At 41.8% G+C, this 14709-nt stretch overlaps 1 protein-coding gene across 6 annotated transcripts in view; it reads right to left on the reverse strand.

The window, feature by feature from the left end:
- The window catches only part of LRRC2 (leucine rich repeat containing 2), an 89813-nt gene that overhangs the window by 23961 nt on the left and 51143 nt on the right, over nt 1-14709 (reverse strand). For 3 of the 6 annotated variants that reach the window (XR_013413836.1, XM_077992313.1, XM_077992314.1), the window contains exon 9: nt 920-993. Coding sequence is in view for 5 of the 6 variants with exons in the window: in XM_077992313.1 (XP_077848439.1) it covers nt 920-993 (74 nt within the window). In the remaining variant the exon portion in view is untranslated. Of the gene's footprint in view, nt 1-751; nt 994-13349; nt 13718-14709 lie in introns of those variants that run through there. The other 3 variants (XM_015131135.2, XM_077992315.1, XM_077992316.1) reach the window with 2 other exon arrangements.

Below are 14709 nucleotides of genomic sequence, written 5' to 3' on the forward strand. Positions count from 1 at the left end.
ACTATCACAAGAACAGCATGAGGGAAACCGCCCCCATGATTCCATTACCTCCCACCGGGTCCCTCCCATGACACGTGGGGATTATGAGAACTATAATTCAAGATGAGATTTGGGTGGGGACGCATTCAAACCATATCACCAGGACTCTGAAACCAAAGCAGTCTTTTGAACACGCTGTGTCCTGATTAATGACATTAATTTTAAGACTCCTTCTCACACCTTTTTTTAAATCTAGAAATGTGAATCCTTCCATTTATGCAATGGAAATTAGTGTAATAGTCACTTACAGCCAACAACTTCTTTTCATTCACCCTCATCCCCATCCTCTCCCCACCTGCCCCCCTCCATCGACTGGAATTGTGCCTTGCTTGCACCCTGGTGCTCCCTCTAGGGCACATTGCATCCTCACGTTGTCCTGGAGTGTCATTCTGGCAGTTCATGTCTCCCACCTGTTCCCTCAAACCACACCTGCAACCATGCCTTGGCTAATTTATCTTTCCCACTCCTAGGCTTTTGCTCACCAATTCCCTCTGCCTATTCCTAGCTACTCATGAGACCATGTCCATCTTTTAATTCCCTACTGGAGTGCCAGTATCCCCGAGGTGCCTCCTTTCATCTCCCTGGTGAGAGTTTCATTCCACTAGTGCTGGTTGTCCATCTACACAGCCCCCGTTCTATTCCACCCAGTTCTAATGCTCTCTGGCTTCCTAGTGAAGCAGGAATTTCTGAGGCAGGGCCCGGTTCACCTCACCTTTCCCTGCTTCCTAACCCAGGGAGGAGTCTCTGCACAGCTGTGTGAGGTGAAAGAAGGGCTGCTTGGTGAATGAGCCTGCCACATCTGGACTGAGCACTGCTGGGCTCTCTGCATGCCATTTGGCCATGAACAGCTTGGAAATGAAAATGATGTTTTCCACTTTACCCATTTGCAGTCTGTCTCCTCATGTGTATTCATGGATGATCCTCGCTGACTCTTTGGCAAAGGACACACTGTTTCTGAAACAGAAAAAGATGTGTGTTTAATTCATGTGGAAGAATGAGTGGCTGAAACTTGATAAACAAGTCAGGAAAAAATGACCACAGATGGGCCTTGCCTTAGAAGACGTCACCACTGTGGTAATTAGCATACAGAGTGCTGACTCAGGGACAGGCAGCACTGCAGAGCAAGCTGGGCAAGGGCCAAGGCCAACTGGAGGAGGGTCCCTGTGCTTGGAGAGGGGTGAGAGCAGCAGTCTGGGCAATTTGGCTTGGTTTTAGACGCCGTTGGGACCTACCTGAAGCTGGGGCATACTTCACCTTTGCCCTTACTCATAGGCTGTGTAGCCCATGCTGGGGAGAAAGCCAATCTGAGGCTGAGGTTTTCTGTGCTCTCGCCTGGAAGCCACGGGTGTTTACCAACACCACCCCCACCCCCATACACACTCCCTACTAGGCATTCCCTCCCATTTCTGGCTTTCCAGTACTGCATGGCTGCCAGAATTTCCATGCAAACCTTTAGCCTCCCAGAGCCTGGCTTTGTTTTCCCTTGGAACAGCACATCTTGGTAATCAGCCAATGAAAGAAAAATGGAATGCAGCATTTTGAGCCTCTTCCCTTCAATTCCCTTCTTTCTGGGATTTTGCCTTTAAATTTCAGGTGCCTAGGCAGCCTCAGATTCTGACTCCTGTCTCCTCATTCAACTGAAATAATCACTTTTTGTTTTGCTTTATTTCCTGAGCTTCAGAAACTGTCTTCAAGCCAACTCGGGCACATGAGGCTTGCCCTATGTGTGTCCCTCCTCCAGAGGACCAGCTCCTCGCAGCCTATCCATGCTTGTTGCTCTCCAGTGCATCTCATCCTTTGTTTCCTTGTTTTTGCCTAGCTTTTATAGCTATTTTTGGTGATAGGAAGGGTCCAAACGTAGCTGCTCTGCAGTGGCCAGAATCAGAAAGAATTTTGCAGTTGTTATTCCAAAATCTCAACAGAGTTGTCAAATTTCTCACATACAGTCAAGGCTACTGTCTTCTAATATGGGAGTAGAGGTGGACACAAAGCCAGCCAACTGAGAGAATTTCCTTCCTCTTCTATAAACATCGCCTTCATTTTGGCAGTGCTGTCTAGTAGAGTTAGAGCATGTCAGCCACATAGGTAACTTAAATGTTTTCAGTAGCCACATTAATTTTTTTTTTTTTTTTTGGTAGAGACAAGGTTTCACTCTGTCACCCAGGCTGGTCTTGAACTCCTGGCTGTTTATGTAGGAACACATATTTATTGTAAGTTTCCTCCAAAACAACCCTCGTTGTTGCAGAAATCATGGACTGGGATGCCCGTAGCATCCTGCACATTCCTTCTACAGCACGTACAATATTTAACCAAGATATAAGCCCTGTGTCTGGAGGGTTGCAATGCAGAGATCTGCCTGTCTTGCAACCGCAAAAGACCACACTGTCTATATGGTCTTTTCTGTACACTGTCTCTTACACTGTCTGTAAATCCCCCCTAAAAAATCACCCAATACCGACAAACTGGATTTGTCTGCCTCTTTCTTTGGTTTCTCGGATCCTGTGTCATTTGGGGATCATTTTCCGTGTACAGCCTTTTCACAGAACACCCAATCATTCATTGTGATTTGCTTCTAAACACTTCAGTATAGATACTAGGGTGTGTGTGTGTCTGTATCTGTGCCATCTATACCCTGTGGCCTGTTACCCCCATCCCAGAGGTGGTCAATTAGCATTCATTAGCAACTAATTGGGATCCTCACTCAAGACAGCTGTGCTAAGTTTCAAATATTTCTGCAAAGGGGTCATTGTTAATTTGCATAAAACATATCAGAAATTACTTGTATTGGTGAAATAAGTGATGTTCACCACCTGTGGTTGTGCTGGTATCTTCCCCCTTTCCCATGAATGGAGTAGAAGAGTCAGAAGTGCCCAGTGGTCCCATACTTTGAGAACCGTGCCCTGGTTTAAAACCCTGGCTCTGTGTTCCCCACTAAACAGAGGACACCATAGTCTGACACAGTGTTCCCACCATCAGAGCACATTCCTGTCTACCTGGAAGGGGCATACACAGGAGCAAGTCTGGGCCACCTGAAAACCCAAGGGCTCCCAGACCAGGTGGCATGACAAGGGACCTGCTTGCCAATGACAGTTTACTCCCTTGCAGAATTCAGTCTTTGCCTCTTGGTAGTGAAGTTCTGGGGAAGGCAACTAATATTTGCTGATAAACACAAAGAGAACATGGTGACTAGGGAAGACCACACCTGCTTGGGTGACTTCAAACACTGGTTAGTGGGTTTGGTTTTCTTATTTTCTTGAACTCATGGAAGTAACAAAGTACGCTAATAGTAACACAGGGCTAGAAACAGTTCAAGTTTAATGTAGGAAATGATCTTTTCTTAAAAATAATTTGGTCATTATTCCTCAAGGAATTCCCCCAAGGAGTTTTCCCCTAAAGATTAGTCTTTTGTCCCTAAGTCACCCCTACCTCCTTTAGTTATAAGATTTTCCCCGTTCCTACAGGCTCAGACATCACTTCCCAAATTCATGTCATATGTGGTTGAGAGTAGCCTTCTGTGTAATCAGGGTTCTCCACAGAAACAGAACCACTGGGATATACAGATGCTCCCCAACTTATGATGGGGTTATGTCCTGATAGACCCACCATAAGTAGAAATATCATAAGTCAAAAATGCATTTAATAACAACCCCACCCACCAAGCATCATAGCTTAGCTTAGCCTGGCCTAGCCCACCTTAACATGTTCAGAACAGCAATAGGGCAGAGTATCTTACTGCCTATGGCTAGGCTGGGAAAAGATCAAACTTCCCATTTTAAAGTATGGTTTCTACTAAATATATGTCACTTTTGCATCATTGTAAAGTAAAAAATAATAATAAATTGAACCATTCTAAGTCAGGGGCCATCTGTATATAGATTTATGAGGGGAATGTGGAGTCCTAATTACGGAAAAGGAGTCAGGCTGGTGGGACCAGGGGAAAACAAAGAGATAAAGTAAATGAGCTATAGGTCTGCCTTTTTTTATGGCCCAGGACATATGTCCTGGGCCAAAAAGATTAGTCTTTTATCCCTAAGTCATTCCTATCTCCTTTAGTTACAAGATTTATCTGTGCAGGACATATGGCCATATGTCCTGATGACGTACACAACTCAAAAATTTCCTGCATACCATCAAATGCCTCAATTTATCAAACACTCTGGCTGACAGAAGAATGCAGGTTAAGCTCCCTGTTGCCTTGACATTATCAACTAGCCCAAGTTCCATTCTATAAAATCTCCAGCAATCCTTTGTTTCCTTGCAGTCAGCTCCTCTTCTGCTGATCCTGCCAGTTGCCTTCTTGCAATGTATTTTCATACTTTCTATAATAAATCTGCCTTTCTGTACCTACAACTGTCTTGGTAAATTCTTTTACCCCTTCACCACCAGCCCAGATAGTCGCCACTCACCTGTGACAGGGATTTACTGTGAAATGGGTTCATGTTATTAAAGAGGCCAAAAAGTCCCACAGTCTGCAAGCTGGAGAACCAGAAACCCAGGGGTGTAATTCAGTCTGAGTCTGAAGGCCTGAGAACTGGAGGTGTGAGGGTACACGTGTAAGTCCCAGAGTTCAAAGGCCTGAGAGCTCTGTCATTTGAGAGCAGGAGGGCAGGAGAAGATGGATGTCCCAGCTCCAGAAGGTTGGATTCACCCTTCCTCCACCGTTTTATTCTGTCTGCCCACCCACACTGGGGAGGGCAACCTTCTTTCCTCAGTCTACGGATTCAAATGTAAACCTCTTTGGGAAACACCCTCACAGACACACCCAGAAATGACATTTCACCAGCTATAATATCTGGGTATCTCTTAGTCCAGTCAAGTAGACACCTAAAATTAACCATTCACACCTTCCTAGACTTCCCGTCCCAGCCTAGGTCTCACTAAGTCCTGAGCTTGTGTTTCATCTCCTCAAACTTACTAAGAGATAAAGAACTGGATAGTGCTTTCACAATTTTCAATCTTCTTTTTGGGGTTTCCCGGGCTATTTTGCTGGTTTATTTTCCCATATGTATTTTAGAATCAACCTGACAAAAAAAGAAAGAAATTTAAAGACAGACAAGAAAACCTGTGGATGTTTTACTGTGATCCCATTAAATGTATAGATTAATTTAGAAAAAATTAGAATCTTTATCATGCTAAATCTTCCTATCCAAGAACATGGTACATCATTCCCTTTGTAAATGCCTGTTGTGTCCTTCATATGTGTTTTAAAGTCTTTCATAGATAGTTTTTATATATATGTTATTAGGAAGATTTTATATTACAAATAGGTTTCTCTCTCATTATATCTTCTAGCTGTTATTGCTATGTATAAAGGCCTTTGGCTTCCATGTATTATTTTATATGCCACTACCCTCCTGACTTCTATTATTTTTTGTAGTAATGTTTCAGTTGATTCTCTTGGGTTTCCCAGGTAGGCAATCACATCATCTGCAAACTGTGGGTTTTACCTCCTTTTTAACTTTGATATCTCTGTTTTCTTCCTCTTCTCTAATCGAGTAGTAGTAATAGGGATTTTAGAGGAGATGTCTCCAAATTTTCCTCATTAGGTACAATGTTGGCTTTGAGAATACTCATCAATTTCTATTTCATTGAGTATTTTAAAACCAAGAATGGGCATTCACGGCCATTAAAACAAAATGTAAAGTCCATAAACAGATAAACAGACTCATATGCAAATTTAACATACAACGAAGGCATCATCTCAAATCTTTGCAGAAAGGGTAGACACTTTTTAGCAAGTGTTTTTAGGATGACTAGACAGCCCTATGGTAAAAGATAAAATTAGAACCATTCCTCAAGCCATATGCCATGATAAATTTCAAATGAATTAGAGACTTAAATGGAAATAATAAAACCTTATAAGTACATGGAAAAAATGAGTGAATTCCTCTGTGATGTGGTTCAATGATGCCCATGTCCTAATCCCCAGAACCTGTGAACAGGTGACCTTATGCAGCACAGGGGACTTTACAAATGTGATTAAGGAGGAGGACCTAGAGATGGGGAGAGTGTCCTCGATCATCCAGCTAGGCTCAATATATCACACGAGTTCTTACAGTGGAGAATCTTTCCTGGCTTTTGTCAGACAGATGTGACTTCAGAAGAGTTGGAGAGACGCAATGTTGCTGGCTTTGAAGATGAAGGAAGGAGGTCAGGAGCCCAAAAGAATGGGGGTTGCCTCCAGAGACCAGGATGGGCAAGGAAACAGATTTTCTCGAAAAGCCTCTAAAAAGGAATGCAGCCCTGCCTTGATTTTAGCACAGTAAGAACTGTGTTGAACTTCTGACCTACAGAATTGTACGAGAATACATTTGTGTTATTTTAAACCATTGAACTTGTGGTTCTGTTACAGCAGCAATAGGGAATTCATACCTCTTAAGTTTCTCTGCCTGCGAAGCAAAGGGACTCCCGGCCCCATCCTAAGTCATAATCTAACCTTCTGACTGCCCTTTTCTAATTTCTTATTCAGTAGGAATGTTGGAAATAGTGGCACAGGTCGGGGAATCAAAGGGGGACCCTCCCAAACCCACCCCCAAAACCCAGATAGGAAGGACAGCAAGCTGGATTGAGGACCTTTGGTCCAGCAAGTTGCACTTGAACAAATAAGAAGTATCCGGTTACTAGACACTTCAGAGATAGAAGTGAGAACTTTAGAAGTTTAACATAATCCTCTGTGAAGGAGTGTTATTTTAATTTATCAGATTGAATTACCAAATATGCAGCTTGCCAGGTGTCTTCTTTCAGCCCCAAGAAATTTGGCTTCTGCAAGGTTCTAACTACCTCAGTTGTAATGCCACCTTAATTACAGTGTTATCTAATGATCATACCATCCTTTGTTCTAGAATGAGAGGATTTTTAAGGTAAAATTGACAAAGGTGAAGATGAGAAATTAGCCCTAAAGTATTCTCACTTGGCTCACTGGAGAGTTGAAACTTAACACAAGGTTTCAGAGAGCTTTGGTGCACACAGAATGTGCTTGTAACTCAGGCTTGACATCTGATTTCACAAAAGTAAGAAAACGTAATTTTTTAAAATTGTGCTAAAAAAAAAAAAAAAAAAAACCTCAAAATCCTGAACCATATTTAAGTTCACAGTTCAGTCATGTAAGTAGATTCACATTGTTGTGAAACAGCTCCCCAGAACTTTTTAATCTTGCAGAACTAAAACTCCATACCCATTAACAAACAACTCCCTATTTCCTCTCCTCCAAGCCCCTGGCAATCACCATTCTACTTTTCTGTTTCTACAAATTTCACTGCATTAGATACTGCAAATAAGTGAAATCACACAGCATTTGTCTTTTTGTGACTGGCTTATTTCATTTAACTTAACATCCTCCAGGTTCATCCATGTTGTAGTATGTGTCAGAATTTCCCTCCTTCTTAAGGCTGAATAATACTCCACATGTTGTTTATCCATTCATCATTTGATCCATTGATAAACATTTGTGTTGCTTCCACTTCTTGGCTATTGTGAACTGTGCTGCTATGAATATGAGTGTGCAAATATCCCTCACTGGCGTCCTTCTTTTTTCTTATTTTAAGTGAGACCCTTCTTTCAATCCTTTTGGGTATATACCCAGAAGTGAGATTGCTGGATCATATGGTAGTTCTATTTTTAATTTTTTGAGGAACTATTATGGTTTTCCACAGTGATAACACCATTTTGCAATCCCACCAACAGTGTGCAAGGGTTTCAATTTCTCTACATCCTCACAAACACTTGTTATTTTCTGCTTTTGTTTTCTTTTATCATAGCCATACATATAGGTTTGAAGTGATATCTTGTAGTCATTTTGATTTGCATTTCTAGAAAATGCTATTTTATGATGCACATTCACACTTTCAAGGCAATATCACAAACAATATTTATATATCATAGCACCGATTAAATAAGGAAAACAAACTAGGCAATAATTTTTTAAACTTGGATAATTAGGACAATAAAAGAAATGGAAGTTAGATTATTTGTGAGCTCACTGAAGACTAGAACCAAGAACTTTAATCTCAAGAAAGAATTGGAAAGTCCTTCAAAATCCTAAGAAATGCTATTATGTGGTCTAAACTGACTTTGATGACAGATCTTGCCACTGACAAGTGGTGTGGGAGAAGCTGCAAGATGAGATACTAGAAAAAAATGTCCTCCTTATTATCAGGAAAAATTAGAATCAAGTAAATATTTTAAAGAAAAGAGAAATGAGTAAGATCCATGGATTTTTTTAAATAGGTAATTTTTGAAAAAGAAAATTATATAGAATTACACATTTGTAAGACCAATAAAATATTGTTCCTGTAACTTTGGAAAATGGAGGAAGAAAATAAACACACCTGTCATACACTTGTTTTAGATGTCAATGGGATTCCCAAGTGGAGTTGTCCCAAAGAGGAGAAACCAGAAACAGGTGCCGATATTAAAGGTCAAAGCTGGAGTAAGAAACAGAAGTCATCTATGTATCAAAACCAAATCCTAGTTTTAAAAAGGATTAGTACCCTCAGTACAATGATAAAGCACTAAACCTTGGCTCAAATACAGAACGGTCTTTGGGTGAAAACATAATCCATTCTGAGCCGATTAGAATATACACCTCAGTAAGTAGTAGGATTGGATATCCACTTCCTCAACCTTTTTCTTTTAAAGTTTAAAAAACTGACCATTTTGTGAATATCTGCTCTAATGACCCAGATAAACACCAGCCACGCCTTCGGAAGGAGGCATCTCTAAGCCAGAAGGAGAGTTGAGAAGCTTGCTGGGTCTTTCTACAGAAAAGTGAGAAAGTGAGAAGGAACCATCTCCTACCACATCCAGTTATTAAAATTAAAATGAACTTCTGTCTCTTTCTGTACAAAAAAAGACTGTTGGATTCTTCCATAACTCAAATTGGGAGGAACATGGTAGTAAGGATTTAATTCACTACTTTATAGCTTACTAGCTCTGTGATCCATTACACCCCAAACAAGAAAACATGTGGGTGGGGAGGGTGGCTAGAACCATCAAGAAATTTAAAAGAGATTCTGGTGGAAATAAAATTAAAGCTACAGTCAAGAAACCAGATGTGAGTCCTGCTATTAATTACAATACACTACTCAAGGATTTCACCTAAGTGCCTTTGCCCCTTCATTTCTGATGGGCGTCATTACATTCTATCCCAAAATATGGCGCCTTGGCATTTGAGAAAACTGCAGAAGCAGGAAGGTATCTCTGACTTTCCTCTCAGCCTTCACCCCTGAAGTAGGTCATAACAGAATTATCTGACCTTCCTCCCTGCAGCTGGTCATAAGACCCCCCTTCTGGAGGTATCCTGCCTGTATCTGAAGTATAGGAACATCCTTATCCTCAAAGACACGGGGACGCCAAGAAGAATCTGAACTGACAGGCCTTGGTAATTTTCCCCCAGCGTATTTCTATTAGATCACACCTTGTTGTCCTCCAATCATGTTTTTCCACAACTATGCACTTCATCATCAAACTTAGTATCAAAAAATGCACTAGTTGTCCAGGCACAGTGGCTTACGCCTATAATCCCAGCAATTTGGGAGGCCAAAGAGGGAGGATCACTTGAGGTCAGGAGTTCAAGACCAGCCTGGCCAATATGGTGAAACCCCATCTCTACCAAAAATACAAAACTTAGCCAGGCATGGCGGCACACACCTGTAATCCCAGCTACTCGGGAGGCAGAGGTGGAAGAATCTCTTCAGCCGAGAGGTGGAGGTTACAGTGAGCTGAGATTATACCACTGCACTCCAGCCTGGGTAACAGAGCGAGACTCTGTCCCCCCCAAAAAAAAAACACACAAATTTACCTGTTTCTTTGAGTCTTCATTTCTGAAGGCTCCCATATCACATAAAACTTATGTTAAATATATTCGTATGTTATTTTCACTTCTTAATCCATCTTTTGTTATAGGAGTCTCAGCCATGAACCTAGCAACAGATGAGGAAAAAAAATCTTTTCCCCCCTACACTTCCAACATATAAAAAATAGGTTTAATAAAAAGCTTTTAGAACCAGGATGTTTTTCTTTTAAGAATATTTTATTCTTTCACTCATATTACTTTAATATTCATACGTGTATTCTGCCATGTAAATAACCTTTCCAAATTATGTATCAGTCTACTTGCATCATGTCAAATTTTCAAATCTCTATATTTCCACTAAGATACATATTCTCCTTTGGAATCTTTCTGCACGTTTATATGAATAAATTAAATAGTATCTCTACAAACATAGTCAAGTAATATATTTGTTTTCGGTTATTACATAACATTAAATAATTATATCTCAATGCAGTATTTTTTTCATATGTGACAGTGAAACAAGGTTTTTACACAAAAACTGGTTTTATTAAAATAAAATTTACATAAATTATGAAGAGTCTATTTGTGTGAAAGCCCCTCTTCAGATATATTTTCCACTTGCCTATACGTAACATATACCTAGCATGAAATAAAAATCATTCAAGTAGTACAGCTAATAAATTTGAATTGTATTTTTAGTGTTAAAAAGAAAGAAAATGTAACCGTTTAAGATTCAATAAAGGTGATTTCTCATTTTCCTACTGTTTTCATCTCTCTTTTTTTTTTTTTTTTTTTTTGAGATGGAGTCTCACTCTGTTGCCCAGGCTGGAGTGCAATGGTAGGATCTTGGCTCACTGCAACCTCTACCTCCTGGGTTCAAGCGATTCTCTTGCCTCAGCCTCCCAAGTAGCTGGGATTACAGGTACCTGTCACCACACCCGGCTAATTTTTTGTATTTTTAATAGAGACAGGGTTTCACCATGTTGTTTAGACTGGTCTCGAACTCCTGACCTCGTGATTCGCCCATCTCGGCCTCCCAAAGTGCTGGGATTACAGGCGTGAGTCACCGTGCCTGACCCTGTTTTCATCTCTTAACCTACTTCTCAGAGTTTGTTTCTAAGTGGAAGCAGTCCTCCATCGAAGCACTACCATGTGGTTTTAGAACACTCTGCCTGTTTCACACCTGTTGAGAATAAAATGTTTGGACTTATGAGTAAGCCCATCAAGACAAAATATTGGGATGTCAATAATAACCCTTTTAAAAATGGTTAGTTCTTCAGACAGAGAAAATAAAAATCACCCTACATTTCTACCCCAGATTAACTTCCAAAAAACAAAATACTGGCTATACCTGTTCTGGAGTATGGTAGCCACATGTGTGTGGGGTCCCCTAGTTTTCCCCATTTTTGTCTCTGTCCTGACCAAGAAACACACAGTGCCTTGACCCAGCCAGCTGATGTTTTCCTCTGCAGGTCTGAACCCCAGCCTGGGCCTTGAACATTCCTAGGCACTAATAAAGGTGTTTAGGTTGTTGCTGGAAACACTGAAAGATCAACCATGTTGCTAAACATGTGGAAGCCAGCCCAGCCTCCACCCAAATTCCTTACATCCTCATGTGAACTCCATCACCTGACCCGCTCACCGGGGACATGCCCAGGTAGAACATCCCTTGTCTCACTGCCCATCACAAGGACACTGCAGCCCACACTGTGTGTAAGCTCCCCTCATAAATGCTTTGGACTGATCACCCTGCGATTTCGTGCTTCTTCCTTTAGAATCGCAACTGGCCCCGCCTTGGAACGGTTTGGAGCATTCTGTCATGGGAATTCCCCATCAGGTCAAACCCAAGGCTAGTGTGACTCCAGTCTTGGGTTTGACCTGATGGAACAATGTGGCTATTTAAATTGAATTGAATTGAAAGATGGGTTCTTCAATCACATCAGTCACTGTTCAAGTGCTCAAGAATCACATGTGTCTGGTTTACCACCTTGGACAACGCAAATACAGAACATTTCCGTCACTGTAGAAAGCTCCACTGGATGGTACTGGGCAGGACCACAGAGGAGATGATTCATATAAAAATATGCCACTATATACATATTTTCCTTCTTAGTCACAAAAGCTGCTTGGTTTTTTTAGTTATAACAATAATAACACTGTTATTGCTGTTTGATTTGCTTTTGAGACAGGGTCTCACTCTGTCACCCAGGCTGGAGGGCACTGACACAATCACAGCTCACTGTAGCCTCGACCTCCCAGGCTCAGGCGACTTTCCCACCTCAGCCTCCTGAGTAGCTGGGACCACAGGCATGTGCCACCAAACCTGGCTAATTTTTTTGTGGAGATGGTGTTTTGCCATGATGCCCAAGCTGTTCTCAAACTCCTGGGCTCAAACAACATGCTTGCCTTGGCCTCCCATAGTGCTGGGATTACAGGTGTGAGCCACCATGCCCAGTCAAAGTTATATGTTTAAGCTTATTTATCTTTAACACCGTCAGCCACAACCTGTTTATTTTAGCCCAGGACAGTGGTATAAAAATAAGAGATTGTGTATAATTTCTCCAAATCTTGTGATGTGACATAAGAGCCCAAAGTCCTGTAATGAATCCCACCTCTCCAAAATTCAAACAGCCCATGGGCTCCCTCTGGACTGAAGCATCTTTGCTATGGGCAGAGTTGTCCTGTGGTACCCACCAGGAAGCCTTGCTAGGAACTCCTTATCAGTGTGGACTGGTCATCGCCGTTACCCTACATGGCCATCTTGGAGGAAGGGATCCCGAGGGCATTGCCTTTGCTCTTTACTGAGGTGTGTCCCAGGACCCCCAAGGTGGCCACTCAGGGCAGGGTGGCCATCCATGAAGGCCACTGAAGACTTCCCATGAACAGCCAGGCCCACACTTCCTCAGCTAGAGCTACCCATGCACCATCTGAGCATCCCGTGCCCAATACATGGGCAGATATTCCAGCCTTTCTTTCCACCTTCAAGGCCTAGATTGTACCTACAAGTCTCTCCTGGGAGCCTACACTTGCCAAAATATAACTTAAAACATATGAAAATAGCAGTTTATATAAACTCAAGGAAGATTATTCTCAGTAAAAGAAATAATGAAACTTTCAAAATAACAAAGTACTCTCATTTGATTAGTCCAATATAAATGCTCTTTTCACAATCCCTTATCTTTTTTTTTTTTTTTTTTGAGACAGTTCTGTCACCCAGGCTGGAGTGCAGTGGCATGATCTCGGCTCACTGCAACCTCTGCCTCCCAGGTTCAAGTGATTCTCCTGCCTCAGCCTCCTGAGCAGCTGGGATTACAGGCACCTGCCACCAAACCCAGCTAATTTTTTGTATTTTTAGTAGAGATGGGGTTTTGTCATGTTGGCCAAACTAGTCTCGAACTCCTGACCTCAGGTGATTCACCCACTTCGGCCTCCCAAAGTGCTGGGATTACAGGTGTGAGCCACCGCGCTCGTTCCCTTTATCTTTTGATTCCTGAAAACAATGCACTTAATTTCCGTATTTGGTCTTTTAGTTATAATTCTTAAAAATAAGACATTTTAAAACATTTTAAAACATATTAAATGCGCATTATTTGGAAACAAGTGTATGCAAATGAACCTGGAAATATCAATATATAAACCAATTTTTCAATTCGCCAATCCATGGAGGGAGATACTCATGTATTTGACATTTGAAAACCATTTTTCTTAGCAACTATGACAGTGGTTTCTAGGCTTTGTCCTTAAGCACAAGCCATTCTTCCTATATGACATGATCATAACAAAGATTTATATATAGCTCCAGAGAATAGTGAGATTTGCAGTCTTCTGACAGATATCAAAGTTGAAGGCTAAAAGACACTTTGGTGGTATAGCTGGGAACAGATTCTGTAACAGAAAGAAAAAAATATGCTCAGTCATTCACCATTTTATTATGAAATCTAACTACATGCTATGGCCTATGTCAATACACCCATTATTGTCACTTCATGTTTTAAGTATAGAGATACTGTATAGGTGATAAATAATGCATCTGTCACCATTAAGTCAGCCATCACAAAAGTGCAGTCAAACTTTAGAAATGTTTAGATCTAAGAATCGTTAACTCTCATTCTTTTGCAATCTTTCCAGCCAACTTACAGCTACATCAAGATCTTGGAAGCTGTATGACCCTATAGTATTAATAGATGACAAAATAGAGATAGGCCGGGCGCGGTGGCTCAAGCCTGTAATCCCAGCACTTTGGGAGGCCGAGATGGGCGGATCACGAGGTCAGGAGATCGAGACCATCCTGGCTAACCCGGTGAAACCCCGTCTCTACTAAGAAATACAAAAAATAGCCGGGCGAGGTGGCGGCGCCTGTAGTCCCAGCTACTCGGGAGGCTGAGGCCGGAGAATGGCGTGAACCCGGGAGGCGGAGCTTGCAGTGAGCTGAGATCCGGTCACTGCACTCCAGCCTGGGCTACAGAGCGAGACTCCGTCTCAAAAAAAAAAAAAAAAAATAGAAATAGATGGTCACGGACTTGGGACTGTGGCTAGTAGGTGGCAGAGGGTACCGTTTATAAGAGAAGTTTGGGCTGTTCCTAAACCATACATGATCTTTCATAGTGAACCTTCTCTCAGCCTTGCTCTTCCCACTAGTTGCTGACCCCTCTTCTGTCTCCCTTCATAGCCAAATTTTGTCAAAGGATGGTCTATATCAATGGCTCTCAGAGTGTACTTCTCAGACACAAGACATCAACATCATCAGAGAGCTGGTCAGAAGTGTACTTTGTCAGGCCCTGCCCCAGGCCTGATGAGTAAAAACTCTCATTCCTATGTTCACTAAAGCTTGAGGACCAGTGAGGGCTTCACATCCTCATCCTTCTGGAATCACACAA

This window comes from Macaca mulatta, chromosome 2 (assembly GCF_049350105.2).
Source record: "Macaca mulatta isolate MMU2019108-1 chromosome 2, T2T-MMU8v2.0, whole genome shotgun sequence".
NCBI lineage: Eukaryota > Metazoa > Chordata > Mammalia > Primates > Cercopithecidae > Macaca > Macaca mulatta.